The sequence below is a fragment of the Lepidothrix coronata genome, unplaced genomic scaffold (assembly GCF_001604755.1).
Source record: "Lepidothrix coronata isolate B3197 unplaced genomic scaffold, Lepidothrix_coronata-1.0 Scaffold83, whole genome shotgun sequence".
Taxonomy (NCBI): domain Eukaryota; kingdom Metazoa; phylum Chordata; class Aves; order Passeriformes; family Pipridae; genus Lepidothrix; species Lepidothrix coronata.
Window position 1 is genome coordinate 1,697,074 of NW_016690263.1, and position 18,786 is coordinate 1,715,859.

General features: G+C 34.0%; 1 protein-coding gene across 8 annotated transcripts in view; it reads left to right on the forward strand.

The window, feature by feature from the left end:
- The window catches only part of HEATR5A (HEAT repeat containing 5A), a 67,472-nt gene that overhangs the window by 13,669 nt on the left and 35,017 nt on the right, over nucleotides 1-18,786 (forward strand). For 7 of the 8 annotated variants that reach the window (XM_017820460.1, XM_017820463.1, XM_017820465.1 and 4 more), the window contains exons 4-15: nucleotides 470-681; nucleotides 4,147-4,255; nucleotides 4,770-4,919; nucleotides 5,183-5,354; nucleotides 7,326-7,486; nucleotides 9,897-10,152; nucleotides 11,120-11,275; nucleotides 12,052-12,302; nucleotides 15,234-15,345; nucleotides 16,211-16,363; nucleotides 17,696-17,795; nucleotides 18,513-18,622. In XM_017820460.1, coding sequence (XP_017675949.1) covers nucleotides 470-681; nucleotides 4,147-4,255; nucleotides 4,770-4,919; nucleotides 5,183-5,354; nucleotides 7,326-7,486; nucleotides 9,897-10,152; nucleotides 11,120-11,275; nucleotides 12,052-12,302; nucleotides 15,234-15,345; nucleotides 16,211-16,363; nucleotides 17,696-17,795; nucleotides 18,513-18,622 — 1,942 coding nt within the window. Of the gene's footprint in view, nucleotides 1-469; nucleotides 682-4,146; nucleotides 4,256-4,769; nucleotides 4,920-5,182; nucleotides 5,355-7,325; nucleotides 7,487-9,896; nucleotides 10,153-11,119; nucleotides 11,276-12,051; nucleotides 12,303-15,233; nucleotides 15,346-16,210; nucleotides 16,364-17,695; nucleotides 17,796-18,512; nucleotides 18,623-18,786 lie in introns of those variants that run through there. The other variant, XM_017820467.1, reaches the window with a different exon arrangement.

The following is an 18,786-nucleotide window of genomic DNA, read 5'->3' on the forward strand; positions in this document are numbered from 1 at the left end:
CTTTCTAATACTAAGGTTCTTGAAACATGGCTAAAGTTCTTCTTTGCTACTAAAATTACTATATATCTATTAATTGTTTTATTTTAAAGCAGGCAAAGCAAGAAAAGGAAACTTTGTTTTAGAAAGATATAAGTATATAAATGCCATAGGAAAATACACTTGCAATGCTACTAGAAATAGTAGCTCTGAAAAACGTGTTGAGTTTTTTTTAAGAAGAAGAATAAAATAGTCACATACTTAAAATGTCTTTTCTTTAAGCATAAAAATGAAGTAAATGTTCATTTGTAATTAGGAATGTCATTATCAGAATGGTAATAATGAAAAGTAAAGATAATTTACATTAATTATCTTTAACTAACTTTTAAATTTAACTGAATTTTAACTGATTTTATTATTTATTATATTATATTATATTATATTATATTTTATTATATTTTATTTTATTATATTTAACGGATTTTATTTCCAGGCTGATATAAGGGAAAACCAGAAGAAACTGGTCGAACAATTGACTTCTTTATTAAACAATTCACCAGGACCTCCTACCAGACGGCTTCTTGCCAAGAATTTAGCTGTAATTTATAGCACTGGAGACACTTTTTCTGTTTACCAAACAATTGACAAATGCAATGAACTCATTCGGAGTAAAGATGACTCACCAAGTTATCTGCCTACAAAACTGTAAGTATTTTTTTAATCCCAAACTTCAAATTCAGTAATAACAAGAGAGACAGATTGACATGGTGAGCTGCATCTGAATTCACTACCATAAGATACATAATAAAACAAAGATCGTGCTAGTGCTAGATATTGTATGTGTGCATCAGGAACCAAAAGAGTAGAAGAGAATTGGTGGTCTCCAGCCAGACAGTTGAAAATCAGGCTGGGGAGATACCAGCGATGGATAACAGAGTTATGAGGGCACAGCTGTTTGAAAAACAAGGAGAAGGGAATAATATTGCTGAGATCAGTGAAACAGACAACTACAACTCCAGGTACAAAATACAGTTACTGAGTACATTTCTTAATCCAATTGGGAAACTGGACATAGTTAAAAATGTTTGTAACTAAACGCCTGAAGCCTAGCCTACGGAACAGAGAAACATCAACTGTTACTTCAGAATGTGAAACCAAATCTTCATGTGCAGAAATGTTGTAAGTAACCTTCATTCCTGAAACAATGCACATCTTTGACTATAATGAAGAAAATTAAAGGTAAAGGTAGAGATAGTAAAACATCATCATGCATTAATGATATGGTATTGAAAGCAGAGCAGAATATGTCTTCCTCCTTTACTTTGCATGCTAAATTTGTTTCTGACAACCCAAGTCAAGATTTCTGAAAATAAATTTTGCAAGGAGTCAGTTGTATTTTCCAATACCATAATTTTTTTTGTTTCCCTCTTGTTCCAGGTGACCTCTTGTGCAGTCTTTTGAGTTAAGAATAAGTTTGCTATAAAGGGTCTAAGTCTTGCAGAATAAATTACGCTATACTACATTCTCAACTATGATATGCCATTAACCTTATAGTTGAGTTGTAGTGTAGGACAGAGCTCTGCAGGTCTTCCTTGCTTCAGCTGCAATATGCCAGAGGGAAGTGGGAGGATGTCGGCATAGCAAGGAGGGATGATGGAGTCCATTGGCAGTAAAGCAGTAATGGCAGATATCCAGAGTCAGAACGCAGAGAAGTAACTGGGGGAGAAAGAGAGAGGTGGCATTGTTCAGAATGCTCCTGGGTATGTAAGCAGTAGTGAGGAGAGGAAATAAGAGATGGCAGAAAAAGTAAGGGTAAAATATGGTTTAATTCAAAAAAGTTTTGGAAAAAGTATTTCTGATACAGCTGACACTGAGGCTGAGGCTACACAAAAATAATTGGAACCACAGAGCTGTTTACTGAGTAAAATCTTTCATCTTCGGTTGCAAATATATTAAATACTTGGTGTTCAGTGTAGAAAAATTGCTTTTTTTTGCCTGATCTTGATTAAAGTGTTGTCTTTGTTTGCCATCTGTCCTTATTTAGCATACATGCCCTTGCTGTCTCGTAGCAACACTTAACCATCAGTGTTCACAATATGTTAATACACCCGGGAACTCCTTTAAATACAGTTCCAGTGAATCATTCTCTTATCTAATAAATGATTACTTTTCTTCTTTGATGGAAATATTTTAGGCAAGCACTTTAAACATAACCTTAGCTAGGTGCTTATCTGCTACTAAAAGTCAGTGTGATATGAATACAATACCAAATCAGATAAACAGGTTATGCAGTGTGAATGCAACTTATTAATTAACTTTAAATGATGAAGTTTTTGAAATATTGACAAGGACTGCTTTTAAACTATAAGCATTTGCCTGGTCTGCAAACTTTTATAGCTTATCTCGGTGCTATTTTACCACATGTTTGAGTATCTTAGCTCTGGATTTTTGTTGGTGCCTCTCCAAGTACAATTGTTAAGGCAAAATTTAAGAGAAAACAATTTAGATGTATCTTTCATAGAGAGTTGTGTGTGAAGATGGAGGTGTGCTGCTAGGGAGGCAGAAACAGGGGCAGAGAGGCTTTTCCCTGCAAAACTTGTAAAAATTTACAGGCTTCCTTGGAAACTTCTGGCTGTTGCTTACAATTTGACAGTTAAAGTAACTCCACAATTAGTACAGTTCGGACTTAGTGAAGAAACATTTGTGGAAAAAGAAAATAGACAACTAGAGCCGTGATGCAATCCTAGAAGGCAGGTACGAGAGCTTCCTCAGTCCTATGCTTTGAACTTTCATAAAAACTTAAATGTTGATGTGCAGAAGTAACTAGATTCCCATCTTTAGTTGACTAGATGTTACTTATCAACAAGTATGGTCACTCTGTTGCTAGAAACCACTGTTCAATACTGATTGACTCTTTCATGCGACGCTGAAGCAGTACATGGCAGTACAGCCAAACTTCTAAGAGTGTTTGCAGGTTATACCATGATGTAATAAGGTAGTTTATTTGGTTGGGGATTTTTATATGTCTGTTAATTTTTTCCTTCTTCAGATTATTAAATAGATGTTATTTACTCTTGAGGCTAATTAAAGAAAGTATCTGTGACCTTCAGATGCTCAATTTAGTAGTAAGATGGGACAACTGTAATTTTATGCCCAGGCACACCAGGAACAAAATTAAAATCCAAACTGTTGGTGTGTACTGCATTGAATAAAAGCAAAATGCTTTTTTAATGAAAATAGTATTTTGGTATGCTAAGAGAGAAAGGAGGCTTTGTTTTTCTTATTGTGCTGTGTCACTTATGTGAAACTTGAATGCAGTTGGGGAATAAGCAAAATGTTGTTTTGTTGAAGGGGATGCTGAGCAATGTATGCATATTTAAGTAGGTTAAGCCAAAGAGCTGAAAGCTGATTAAAGAGATAATTTCTTTTTTTCCTTGTAGTCATAAAACTAATTGGTTTAATTTATAGATCTGTCAATACAAAAGCAAAGTGTTTTCCTTAAGTAATTATTCAAAGGAAAACATTCTTTCATTAGGCAACTCTTTATTTCTTTTTTTTTTTTTTTTNTTTTTTTTTTTTTTTTTTTGCTCAATATTAGCAATTTTTTCTTTTGCTACTGGAGAGGCCAATGAGCACACAGAGTCCAGCTGTCAGATATTTCACCAGGATGAAAAGGACGTGGGTTTATAGTTTTATTTCCTTCTTATGTAATGTTACACATAAATGACACAATTGCAATTACTAGACCATTTGCAGTCTACTATTGGCCATCAAGTTGTAAGTAAACCTGTGTGTGACTACTTCTGGCAGCATCTGCTGTAGCAGAGTGCCATAGACTGCATGACACAGAGCATGCTTGGTAAAAAATTAGATAAGTTTTAAAAGTGGATATGGAAACCCTATTCCTATTTTAAAATTTATTAGAAGATTGTATTTACCTGAATTCTTGTATTGTGTAAGTTATTTTCCCAACCCTTGTATCTGCATTTCTCGTAGAGGGTATGTACCACACACAGACCATTGTTTTTCCCTTTTCATAATCCACTTATGTTTTTGGGACGTTCTGTTCAGTTATTTTGCTGTTTGCCCATTGATTACGTTAGTCTCTTAATCCCTTTCATCTCTTACTGCATCCATTTTCACACGTCTTTGGATTTGCTTTTGTTTTAGTGCTGCGGTGGTATGCTTGGGCTATTTATACAAAAAATTGGGAAGAATTTTGGGAAACAGTTTTACTGACACCGTTGGGAATGTGCTTAAAGCAATGAAGAATGCAGAGGTATTGGAACAGCATGTTTAAAAAATGATTGGAAAAATAACAGGATGTTTACTGTTGGTAGCTGGACCAATGAGTAAGAAAAAATGCATGATACCAATTCATGAAAAAAAATCATGGAAAGTCAGATAAAAATCAGTGTCTAAATTCCAAAGAAGTAATAACGAGTTAATGGATAGCAACTAAAAAATGATGGATTGTAGCTTTTTTCAATCTGATTTCATGAAAATTAGAAAATTTAATTGCGTTATTAATGAGAACCTTTTTGCTATAGCTCATACTTTGTTTTGAGTTTTGTTCTTCTATTTGGTATTTTTCAATGGAACATAGAATTACTGTTTTCATTTGCTTATAGAGTTTTAGGGCAAGTTATCTGCTTTAACTTGCTTCAGCATAAATAGATCTCTAAAAGTCTAAAAGACCCAACCACTGTTTGCCTATTTCAGTAATTGGCATTTTGTATTTCCAAGGATCTTAGGGTTACAAAATTTTAACATTTCTCCTTTTCATTTTTCAGTCTCAAGGTCGTTATGAAATCATGCTTAGTTTGCAAAATATATTAAATGGTTTAGGAGCTGCTGCTATCCCCTGTCATAGAGATGTTTACAAAGCTGCCCGATCGTGTTTGACAGATCGATCCATGGCAGTCCGCTGTGCTGCTGCAAAGGTAAACCACTCTAATAGCTGTTTTTATTAAGTAACTCCCTAAATAAAATTCTGTTTTAATGGGTGATGAACACAGCAGTAAATACATTGTTTGCTTATCTTTATTTCTTTAATATTACCTTGGCAGCAAAACCCAAGTAATTTTAGTATGAGGCAACATGCTTATTTTGTTAGGAAGAACTCTGTCTATTCTGTACCAAATTAAAATTTTTACTGACTACTTTCCCGTGTTGAAACACTTTTATTTCCCTTTTTTTTGTCTAGTGTCTTCTTGAACTTCAGGATGAAGCAGTATTTATGTGGACTACAGACCTGGATAGTGTTGTGACCTTATGTTTTAAATCCTTTGAAGGTTCCAACTATGATGTACGATTAGCAGTTTCAAAACTTTTAGGCACAGTATTGGCTAGAGCTCTAACGTCTAAGCAGACAAGAGGTAAAGTATATACTTTATTTGCTGAGTCCTCACCTGTAAAAATTTGTTAGACGATAAGAAATTCTCAAATTCTATTGAAGCCTGAAGTAAAAATCACAATTAAAGCTTCATCTGGCTGTTTATATCTCTGGTTTGGTCTTTTCTGTAACTTTTTTCTTCTGAAGTGCTATGCTTTTGGTGGGAGATATATATATATTTATTTATTTATAAAATAATAAACAAGGAAAAGTATTTGGTAAAACTATTTTTCTCTATTATAAGATTGTTATTCTGTGGAGAGAAATTAGTAACCTGAGGAATTTAAAGGCAAGATTAATTTAAGCAGTGTAGAAAGAACCAAGATTTGAGGCAGTGTCTCTGTGTCAAACAAAAAAGTTAAGGATACTTTCAAGCTATTTTTCTGCACTAATCAGTATCACATTGAGATTGTCCAGCAGTACTAATATGATCAGAAGCAGAAATTAGCATGCAGTTTTGTTCATATAACAACCATGTAGCAGTTTTTGCTGACAGACAGTACTTGAGATAACTGAAGCATCCTAGCACAAAGTTAACATCTCTAATATTTGGTGTCATTCAGACTAGGTGGTTTTAGTCCAATCTTAGAAGCCCAAAGCTAAGTATCTAACTATAATCTAAGCAAAATATAACAGGATGCAGAATAAGTGTGATTCAGACTGATTGTTCTGCTTTTAATGGCATCAGAGTAAACCTTCAGTGCAATAAGCAGCAAATGACAAAATCACATGCCTTTAAGCCCAACTTACTGTCTTTCAGAATACTTGAGGGTGTATATTTGCGTTGTAGAGTCTGAAGTCTTGATTTATAAAGTATTTTCCTAAGAATCTTTTGGAGAGTATTACTGTGTTACAGGAAACAGCACTTATCTTTTCTCAATAAAGTAAAAAAATATAATATTCTGACTTCTTTGTAGATTCAATGGTTTTCTTTAATCTTTGTAAGAAACGTAGTTGTTATTTCTAAAGTACTAAGATAAAGTTATATAAGAAGCTTATAAATTATTTCATTGGCTGTTTCAAGGAGTTTTGTCCTTATTTGAGTTATTTTTAGTTAAAAAGAAGTTACAACTAAGTGAGACAGAAGCTAGGTGGGGACTAGAAGGGGCTGGGGGGAGAGGTGGAGGGAGCAAATGAAGGAGTTCATAGTCTTGAAGTTTATGTATTGTATCTGATGACATGCTGATATTGAGTTGTTTACTTTTTTTTTCTGTACATAATTATCTTGAATCCTCTCATTCTTTTCCCATTTCAATGCTTTCAAGAGAATGAAAAATGCAGTGAAAGTTTTAGGTCACTTAGTTTGTGTTGTGTGCTGTCATCATGCTGTTTGCAGACATGTCCCAGTATGTATTTTAAATGAACTTTCAGTAAAGAAATAAAGCAATGGAATAGGAATTGGGGATAAAGAATTTTCCTAGCTGTTTTTTGTTATTCTCATTCTTTCAAAGAGCTAGCTTAATGCCAAGATGAGTTGCTTTTGTTTGTAAGAGAACCTGTATTTGTACCCTTACCTGGCTAAGCATAGCAGAAAAGGAATCCAGCCCTCTGAATTTTGGAATAGAGGTTGTCTTTGGTGGAAAGCTGGAATATGTTAGTCAGGACTTCCATGAAACTTTGAGTGGTAGGAGTAGATCACACAGAGCTTTCTGCAGAGGGAGCATAGATGGTAAATACTGAGGGTGGGTAAATATAAGTGTGCATACAATGGCTTAGACTATTTAAAGGTAGCTAAAGGAGAAAAACTTGATAAATGTTGTGGTTTGCTGGATCACTGAGTCCTAAAATATCTTAGTTTCTGTTATGAAGTTAAACCGTATTTGGATTTGATTGTGCTACTGAACTTATGCAATGCAAATTATTTTTTCTAACACAATGAGAGTTGAACCTCTCTACTTCTAAAAGGTATCAAGATTTTAGAGCTATTCCTCTAAAGATTTACATCTATTCTTAGTGTCCACCAAGCATAACTTCCGCAGAATCTCTTTGGAAGAGGTGATGGAGCTACTGGGAACTGGATTTCTGCGTGGAAGTTGTGGATTTCTACGAGCCAGTGGCGATATGTTGAAAGGGACCAGTTCAGTCAGCAGAGATGTTAGAGTTGGAATCACCCAGGTTTGGTTTACGTTAGTTATGGTTTTCTGAGATTGCTAAACATTTGTATAACTATTTTGCTCTGCATATATTTCTCCTTTCTTCATCCTTTTTTGTATCTGTGATCAAATGTATGTACTTTAAAATAAGGATTTACATCTTGAGTTATATTAGAAAGAAAAGAAAAAAAAAGATTTCTGATCTTGCTTATTGTTTGCCTGATAGTTTGAAATTTTAAAAGTTAAATATGTATTACTTGTGAAATCTTCATGTGATAAGAATTTCAAAGGAGTGATATCATTAAAATCCTTGAATTTTTAATTTAAAACTTAATACCTTATGTCTAAAAATTAAAGGGAGAAGTTACAATAAATCTTTGAATTTGGAATAGCTTCCTTCTGTATAGGGACATTCCAAGTCCAGTTTTGAAAAAATTATTCTGCTTTGAGGAAGTGCATGAAAACTAAGGAAAACAGAATTTAGTGGAAAAACCCCACCATCTGTTTTCCTGTGTTCTAGGATGCTCAAAGGATAGAATCTTGTTAACTAAACGGGAGTGAAATCAGACCATATAGTGCATGGTGGTAAAAATTGTATAAATTTTTCAGATAATATCAGGTTGGCTTCATCCTGTAAATATTATCTTAAAAGTAAACATTCTAAGACATGGATACTCAAATGTGAAAACTGTGAATCAAGACTATAGGTCATGATGAACATTTACATATCAAACAGCTGTGATTATTTTAGTATTACAGTTCCACAACTATATGTTAATCCACTTTGCCAGTAAGGCAGTTTTTTAGTGCATATCAACTTCTGCAGTGCAAAAAAAAAAATCTTTAAATTAGCTTCAATTACTGATACAAGCTGCCACACTTTGCACTGAAACAGCTAGAAGGTGCTCACAAATTGTCGTCTGTACTCAGGTCATGCTGAGTGGAAGCATTAACTTCTGGCAGAGAGACAGAAAAGCTGGGGAACAATAATACCTTGACAGCTATTTGCCTAGCAAATGCACGCCAGACTCCTAGGGTGTTCTGTATGCATGGTGGTTTTATTAGTTTTCCAGGAATGGATATTTCAATTCAATATTTTGACTTTTTTTACTGGTTTTTGGAAGTTGTCTCCTTTTTCATACATTTCTATGTTAACTAATTACTACCTGCGCTAGATGGTACACTCTAACTACCAGAACAGTTTAAATAGTGCAATGGTTCTATCAGAAAAACTTGGGAAATAATGTATTTATCAGTGCTTATAAGTAGAAAACACTTGCAGTTATTAAATGTATTAATTAGTGAGTTTCAGCTTATTATGAATTTAAAAATAAGAAAGCCACTGAAGATGATTTCTTACATATAGAAGATTTTATATTTGTTCAAGACAGTCTTTATCGTGTGAAATTCCTCAGTTTTCCAATCTGTAAAACCAGGATAATGTACTGGTGCATTATGAAGCATAAGTAGTATTTGTCAAGAGCGATTAGCTCTAACAGGATCTAATAGTATAATTTCTCTGTCCAGAGCAGTTCACTTTCTTTTACATGAATAAATTTGTCGTTAATATTAGACACAAGACAAAGTATGTGTGAGGCAAATACAGAAATTGATTGATATTAGTAGTAGTGAAGTTTCTTATGAGGAATTTTGTGTGTTCATTTGCATATTCTCATTTTTTGTATTCCCTTCTCTTGATCTATTCATTAAAAGAATCCAGCACATGCACATGGAAGGCAATTGTAGGGGAGCTTATTATGTGGTAAAATAAATGGTCTTGTGGTGATTAGATTTGTAAAGTGATTCTGCATTCTTTCTCCTTGTTGTGATAAACATAGTCTTTTTATGGTTTTTATCTTTTTTATGGTTTGCAAGGCAAACAATTAAAATTCATTGAGTTGAGGAACAGTGCTTGGGGGCTGCAAATATTCCCTGATTCAAACCCTTTAATAACAAAATTCTCTCCAGGTTATGAGTTATAGTTTTGTAATATTGTAGTTCTTAAAATGCATTTGTACATTAAATTTGGGTTGCATGTTCAGAATTTTAAATAGCTGGAAGCTGTTGTTAAGTGAGACCAAACACAGTGTTTTACATGAAAAGTGCCTGTGCTGGGTAAACTGCCATTTCTCACACTCTGGAATGAAATGACACAGGCAAGCATCTTGAATTAACTTACAGTCAAAGCAGGGTGCAATATTACTGGTACAACTTTGATAGTAATTTAAATTATTTAAACATATATGTAAAAAATTGCAGATACCAGAAGTGAGAACATATGTGATTTATAGATGCATAAATTTGTAAGTCATCTCAGTTTAGTGTTCTAGTTGTGCAATGTGCAGATTTAAGATGTTATGTAAGTGGGATAGTTAGCAGGGATTTCTCAGATATTTTGCTCTAAAATATGTTTCTTTTCAAATCTCTTTCAGGCATATGTGGTATTTGTCTCTACATTAGGAGCAAAATGGCTTGAAAGGAACTTCTCTGCCTTCCTTTCCCATATTCTAGATCTTGTGTCTCAGTCTCACCCTAAGGCTGTTCAGAGCCCAGTGGATGCTATTGGCTGTCGTCGCTGTGTTTCATTCATCCTTCGAGCTACAGTAGGAGGCCTGCTCGGGGAAAAGGCTCAAATTGCAGCTGCCAAGGAGATTTGTCAGGCCATCTGGAAACTGAAGAAAGTTGTGGGTATGGGTCTAACAGGATTATCCATTTGGGCCTCTGTTTTTCCTTTTTTAAGCAATCGTCCAACTACCTAATCCAGAGACTGCAGAAATAGAATATATAGTGCTGATTTATTACCCCATGATAATGTAAAACGCTTTTGATGGACTGCTTTGTTTTCAGCTTGGGCTGGTTATTTGTGTGTGTGTGTGCATGTGTGTCTCTGTTTCTGTATGTGTGTACCCACACAAGTATAAATGTATTTTTTAACACTCCTTCCCTGGCAAAAGCAATTTTAACCAATTGCAAATAAAATTAAATAATAAATATATGCAGTAATAAAATACAGATAGTATTTTAAAGTAAGTTAAATTGGCAGTTAATGTATGTCTAGCCAGATCCTGCCTTCCTGTTCAGAGCAGTTGAGATTACTGAAGGTTCAAAAGAGAAACGTTTGTTCCTAATTGAAAAATGAGCATTTCTCCTGGAGAAAACATATCCCCTTGGAGTGGAAAAGAAAGAAAGTGCTGGGCATAACCAGTTGTCCCCTGGTGTACAGCTGCATATTGTATCTGAGTTAAATATCTAAATGTTGTATGCCTAAACTGACATACTCATTTGTGTCTCCAAAGATGACCTTTCAAAAATACATCATATTTTTCCCCTCTCTCTTTATTCCTTTTCTCCACCTTGCTTGCTGTCATAAAATTTCATTCTTTTCTTCCCTTTCTTTTTTCCTACTATGTACTAAAATCTGACAAATTATCAAAGCATGTCCTCTTCACATCACTTTTGGTGGGACAGAGAATAGCATGCTTCTTGCTAGCCACTGTTTCCCATTACGTAAAGATAAGCAATTTGGTAGTTTCCACTTTATCTACCCGCCTGCATTTAGTAATTGAAATATCTTCTCTTGCAAAAACCTTTTTCTGATCTGTTTGTTTGATTTTGGTAATGATTTCACAGTGATTTTCTTGTACTGTGTTATCAGATGCTGCAATGAGTGACAGTAACTTGGAAACAAGACTTAATACAACAGATGTAACAGGAAGTCAGCATGTGCTTGTGTGTGCACTTCAGGAACTTGGAAGTCTTATCCAAGGCTTAGGAACGACAGCAGCACCATTACTGCAAGACTCCAGTACAGGTACAAGCCCTGAATTATTTTGTCATCCAGAGTACAAAATATATTTATATTCCTTCGCTCACTTTCATCTTCTTTGATTTCTTATTTTTTCTTATTTCTTCTTTGATTTCTTATGGCTATTCTTCTGGCTCAGTCTCCTTACTAGGATCTCTGTAGTTCTTCTTTTCTGTATTCTTCCAATAAACTTAAAAAAACCCAACAAAACAACCAAAAACAAAAAAGGGAGAAGGGAAAGTTGGCTAGCTAACATGCTGTAGGAAAGTTTCAGACATTGCCCGAAGAGTTCTGGATCTTCTCCAACCTGTACAAGTATATTTATTAAAAATAAAAAAAAGTATCAAATTTAATTCCATTAAGGGTTGTATTTAGAGTCTAACACTTCATAATGTTTGTAATAAATCAGTTTGATTGAGCCGGGTATCTTCATCAACCTTTATTGTTTTCATTTAGCTGCATTTTTTTCTGGATGGGTTTGAGTGGACATCTATTTCCACTGCATGGATTTCTGCTTCCTTGAGAATGCTTACAGATATTTTCTATGCATGTTGATGGATAACTGTGTAATATATTAGGTTTTCTCCGTAAAGTTACATTTCATTCAGGGTAATTTTTTTTGAAAAGTATTGAATTATTAAAATTCGTTAAGAAGTACTTCACAATAAAAAACAATAATAGTTTTTCAAGAGAAGTATAGTGTTATGTTCACCAGTCCTCTGTATAGATTTTTGCTTGTTTGACAATCTGCTTACCTATTTCTTATGCGTTTTATTTTTCAGGAGTTCTGGAAGCAGTAATTTCTATCATTCTTCATCCCAGCATTTCAGTCAGAATAACAGCAGCTTGGAGTTTACGCTGTATTGCAGTAGCATTACCCTCCTATGTGTCCCTGCTGTTGGATCGTTGCATTGAACGTCTTAGTACGCTGAAATCCTCCCCAGAAGCAGTAACTGGCTATAGTTTTGCTGTTGCTGCTTTACTGGGTGCAGTAAAACACTGTCCTTTAGGAATTCCCCATGGAAAAGGCAAGGTATGGTTTGAATACTTTACATATGGGCAGCTCTTGGATGTTTTTGCAGTAGTACTTGCAAGTTTTCTTTATGATGTGCTCGCATAACCCAGTGTACTGATGAGATATTTTGGCGCCTTCAAAGAAGAGGACTTTGAAGCATGCCATAAGTCAAATAAGCCAATGCTTTTTCTCAAATGTGTCAGGATTGTGAATTTCTTGGGAAATGTCGTTAATGATTTTGTTAACTACTCATATTACTACCTTTTTCTAATAGAAAATTTTGTTAGGGGAGAAATTCATTGTTTTGGAACAGAGCTTTTAGGACTTAAATTGAACAGTCTAAGAGAAGATTTACCTGAAGAAAGTATTTCTTGAGTAGTTACATTTTTCAGATTTCCAACTAAATTCTTTACAGCAAAATTAAGCCTTCTGCAATTCTGTCTGAGTTTGACACTGGCTTAATTTAGAAAGCTGACATTTCAGTAGTGTTAATGGTGAGAAAAGGCTATTTTGGAGTAAATCCAGCTGAAAAGTATCAGACTTTGCCAAAGGAAAAGATCTTCCTTTTATTAAAAAAAAAAAAAAAATAGAAATACACATACAGATCTGTTGCATGCTGTCATGTTTCTGGGAGGAAAGTTGTTCAACCACAGAGTAAGCCAAATTAGTATTTCCTAGGCTCATCAATGACTCTCCAGAGTACAGTTTAGTCAGTGCTTAAAGCAGTAACAGACATTGTGCATTATATTGAAAATCTTTGGTCAAGTCCAACAAAATGTTTAGTCAAGTACAACAGATACACACTTTTATTTCATTTTACAGAATTTAATAGAAACCAATTTATTACATTATCATAGTCTAAGATGCTTGTACCAATCTCCTTGCTAGTGCAGATAGGATATACAGTGCTCTGAAGTTTTAGGGATATGCAGATGTAGAAATACAGACCAGGAGAAGAAGCTGTTTTCATCTTATTGGCAACTTTATCTATGGAGTTACTCATGTTTGGAAAACTGTGGTACATCATAAATGTCAGCAGTACATGCTAATTCTTTGCACAATGTAGAAACTTATATTCTCTCTTGTGAAAATACCTGTTTTGGAGTCAATGGACATTAGGAAAATATTCTCAGCATTCAGAGTTCCAACTGCAAATTGAAACAACTTATAAATTAAAAAAAAATGTACCTGTGTTTCCTAGCTTTTAAGAACTTTTCCTGGTGATTACTAAAAGATCATGCAGAGAGAACAAAATGAATACAGTTTGCCCACTTATATAGATAAGAAGTACCATTCAAATACTATATACTTAAGCAGAGCTAAAGTTTCTATTTAACAGAGAAACATAATTCTTAACAAAGATTTCTTTTAGAGGAGTATAGTAGGATGAAATAGAGCCAGGAGGAGGTATGGGAGGGTACAAAAAAAAGTGTGGGAGAAATACTGTATTCTGTACTAAGCTGGCAGGGGTGAGAACAGAGCAGTTGACAGAAGCCCTTTTCCATTCTCTCCTAGGAACACTTCCAGATTGCAGACTAGCTCCTCTTCTGAGGAGCTGAAAGAGACCAGTGTTAAATAGAGCAGTTTTGACAAAGAAGTATCAAACTCAGACAATAGTGATCTGGATAGAAACTCTTATATTAATTAATTTTCCTTTGAGAGAGCAGTTAGAGTTGCAGGTGGAACCTAAAGAAAATAATTAATGAGTTTTTGTACATTTAACATTCAGTACTAGTGCTTATGCTTCTGTTAAAAAAATCCTTCAAAAATAAGACATTCCTCCTGTACATAGAGAGAAAAATTGCCAGAAATCATTAAATGACATCCTTTCTAGGATGTTTGTTTTACAGGTAATTTAATTATAATAAATTTTTAGTGATTGTTTAGTAGCATAATTTAACAAGGGTACTGATTTATTTTAGAATCAAATACATTTAATCTATCAGGAATCTATACAAATAAATTTCTTCATTTACAACCACCTGGTAGCATTATGGAATTGGGGAAACCAATACTTTCCGACTGGAAAAAAGACTTTAGATGAAGTTTTGGAAAAAAATTTCAAACATTCATGAAACAAATGTTCATGTGCAAACTTTCACATCATTTTCTAAGTGTGCAAAAAAATTATAGAAGGACATTTTCTATACTAAGACTTTTAATGATACTCTAATGACACTTCTTACTTGTAATACTGATTTATGGGAATTTTTGGAGACCAGACATAATGCAGAAAGTAAGAAATACTTTTTAGCATATGTGAAATGTAATTGAAGCAAACTACTTGCAGAATACTTACAGCCTTAGTAGCCCTGCTGTGGTAATTGTCCGTGGGGGTGTGTTCCTCCATTTAAGTTCTGGGTAGCTTGTGCTTTGGTAACAAGTGTAATCACCTTGCACTTTGCACTTGGTGGGCGTGTGCAGCTAAAATGGGATTAATTCTAACTATACTATTCTCAGTCATTTGTTTAGCCATGCCATTTGTCGATTTGAAAAGTGGTCAGAGAGAATAATATATCTTATTCTAAAACAATGATAAGAAGATCATTACTGGTCCATCCCACCACTTCTTCTGAGCTGTAATTTGTAGGATTCATGCTATTCTTTTTCTACGTATTGACATAAATAGAATATCACAACACTTCTATCCTTCCAATGCATATTCCTGTGAGAATTATCAGTTGTCATTTTACTGCTGATAAAAGAAAGGGTACAAACCAGCTGAGTAACTTACCTAGTACTCCATAGAATTGTTGAAGCTGTCCCAGACTACTACTGAAGTCAGGAAGTGCAACTTCAGGAGCCTGAGTTTATTGCCATAGCGTGAGGGGAAGATGGCATCCTATTTGGGAACACTGGAGTAGGATTAAGAATCAAAATAAAAGTATTTGAAAAAAAAATTGTAGTTATGAAGATGCTGATGCTCTGTTTTTCTGTTTTACGTTGAAGGTAATCATGACAGTAGCAGAGGAGTTGTTGTGTTCTGCTTCTCAGAACGGTCGCATTTCACTGCAGCGAACACAGGCTGGATGGCTGTTGATAGCTGCCCTCATGACATTAGGTAGTAGCTTTCTACAATTTTTCTTAAACTCCGTTAAGCTGTTCTGTGTCACTTCTCTGATTTTAGTTCTTTTGAGATTTTATGTAATTTACCACTGCAAAATCATTAAAAAACCCTGAAATGTTTGGAATGTTTAAAAAAACTTTCTGAGATAAAAATGTCATTTCTCTCAAATTTGCTGTTAGTTCGTTGGGAGCAATGTCTGAAAACTAGTGACTGAGTGGGACTGCTATTAGTTAAATGTAGAAAATAAATTTCAAAGTCAATCTAACCAAATGTCTTCATGGTCATGAATTGTTAAACATTGTCCCAGCACAAAATGAGCTAATCATTTCTATATCCCTCTTGTCAGGCATTTGAAATCTTACAGAACTTTATGATATATCTTAATGGTCATATTATTGACTGTGATCAGTAAGTTACTTATAAAGAATGTATTTTATTGGGTTTGATCATATTTTCAAGGCACCTTTCGTGTTTCAGCTATTACTTCTGCCCAACAACTCCCATTTTTTTTCTTATATTATTATATTTAATTAACCTAAAACAAATGCTTGCTTTCCTGAATATCGCTGTTGATTATTACATCTCTTTTATGCTGGTGATCTACAGGGTCTTAGTAAAACAGAGACTGCAGTTGGCTTGGTAGCATACTAGTAAATGTGTCAGTTGGGTATGCAGTTATATAGGAAAATGAAGTACCAAGATAGTAAACATCTGAGAAATTATATATGAGAAGGCTGGAAAAGTAGCATAAGGTTTTATTCACTGCTGTAAAGATTTTGTGAACTCGGGAAAAAGGAATGAAAGAGAAAGTTTAATTTTATTAATGCTGCATTGACATGACAACTGTCAATGTTTATAGGTCCTGCAGTTGTCCAACATCATCTGCCACGAATGCTGTTACTGTGGAAGTGCATCTTTCCATCATCTCCCAAAGACCTAGAAACAGAGAAGACACGAGGAGATTCGTTTACCTGGCAAGTAACACTGGAAGGTCGTGCTGGTGCTCTTTGTGGTAAGTGGGATTTACTGTCTTTCTCTGCATATTTATAGTTGGGCTGTTAGTTTATTTTTCCTTCTGACAGAACAAGGACACTTCATATTGGGTTTTTTTTTTTTACTAGATGGTAAAGGATGTATTCACTCCCCAACATACGTGCTTCTATATCTCTATTTACATATGTATATATGTGTGTTTCATTTTTGTTAAAAAAACCCCCAACTAATAAAAAACCCAAGATGGTTTTTCCTCTTGTTCTTCTAATCAGTCGATTTTCAAGCAGTAAATGATAATCAGGAAGCTTGTTTCTCTAGTTTAACATACATATCACAGTAATGAATGAAGACCCAAAGCAGGATATGTTCTGTTGTTTATACCTTTTATTATGTTTGGAAAAAAGACATTCTCTTTCCTATCAGGTAACTTAATATAAGCAAAATAGAATTGGTGAGTCATTCAAACACATTTGTGGGAGTGGGAAGAGTTGGGTAAAAATTGTGATAAGGTAGTTGCACTTCTCACCTTGTAAAGAGCACTTTGTATGTGGCTGCTGTCTGGTTAGGTTGCAATTTTTGAATGAAATACTGTGAATTTGGGTTTCCAGGAAATTACTTCAGTAATTTTCTTCAAATACTTAACATGTTTCAGTCATGTATTCCAGAGTACTAAAGGGTCCTTTGCACTGCAGAAATATGAACCCTGGTGTAGTGATCACCCCTCTCTCTTACTGTTAAGATTTATCACAAAGTGCGGAATTCAATAGTAATTTCATTTTACAAGTAAACTAAACAATTAACCTATGAGTATTTTCTCTTTATAAAATAGGTATTTAATACTTCATATTCTCTAGGTGCTTTTGAAAATTAAACTCGAGTTTAGTTTTTCATAAATAATGAAAAATACTTGTATACATATTAGCTGGTTCATAAGGTACAGTAATTAAACTAATTTGTAATGGAAAACAGTAAGCAGTAGGTCATTTAATCATCCTTCTTCTATTTTTTTATTATTATCATGGAATTATCATGAAGTTGAGTTATATACTGTAACTCAGTTTATAACAAAAAGCAAAAAATAGGTCAATTTGTATATGCAATTAAAAGTCAGACTATGAATGTCCAAGCTGAGACAACAAAACAGTGCATCTGTAAACATGACTTTTTTCATGAGATTTTTATCAGTTTCTTCAATTTTATAGGCTAAAATATTTTTTAATTTTGTTTGTTTGTTTGTTTTCTTCTACTTTTACATTATTAGTGATGTAATGATGTGATTACTTTGCTGATGTGATTTTGTGCCTGCAAGATACCTCACACTAAGTAAATTAAAATCCAATTCCTTTTCTAGCTATCAAAAGCTTTGTTTCCCACTGTGGTGGTCTTCTTACGGATGAAGTTGTTCAGAGACTTCTTCCTCCTCTCCCAAGTGCTGTTGATTTATTGACACAGTAAGTGTGTGTACAAAGCTGTTACATGGATTCTGGTTTTGAGAAGCTCCAGAGTAATGTGCATTTGACTTAGCACAGTTTCTAAAGAACTTTCTTTTCAAAGGACAGAAATCAGAGTCTATGTGTTTGCAGATTCCAGTGTCATGTGAAAAAGCTAAGGAAGAAGCTATTGCATGGGTTTTTTAAGTTAGTGTTTATATTCTACTTTTTTAATCAAACATGCACATTTGTGTTTATATACCATCATTTTTTATAAAATAAAAACAAAGTTCAAGAATATGATTTGAAAAAATCTTTTAGACATGGGCACTTTTTATATCTGTATTCAGAACTAAGTTGGAAAGGGTTTTATAATTTTTAAACATTTGCCTTTGGAATATAGAGTGATCTAATGCATTTAGGCTTTAAGCTCTAACTTAGAGAAATATATCCACAAAAGTTTATTGTCATAAATATAGGTAAAATCAAAGAAAATAGAAAATCTTGTTTATTTCTCTGGTATTAAGTAAAAATAATGCCTGGGAATGGACAACAGACATTCTGTCAGAATATATGAAATAAATTGCTTTCCTTCTACTATTGGTGATGCCAGTCAGAACTGTAGTTATATAATACGTACAAATTTTAAAAGCATTTGGCAGAGTGGTACAAATGAAACTGGGGCATTACATAATGCTTGCATCTTTAACATCTCTGATGTGCTTTTTATATTTTAAGGCTCTCTTCAATATACAAATCATACGGAAATGCTTTAAAAACACCATCAACAATTTACAGACATAAACTTTATGAATTACTAGCAGTATTGCCTCCAAAGACCTATGAAGGTATGTACTTCCATACAGAGAGAAATCCATTAAAAATACCATGGGCTTATTTTCAAGTTTTTGTTCAATGTAAATTCAGGTAGCAAAAATTAGTTTCACCCTTTCTAAAAAATAAATGTTATTCTGTCTATTTAAATTTGATGAATTGTAGCAAAGTCACTGTG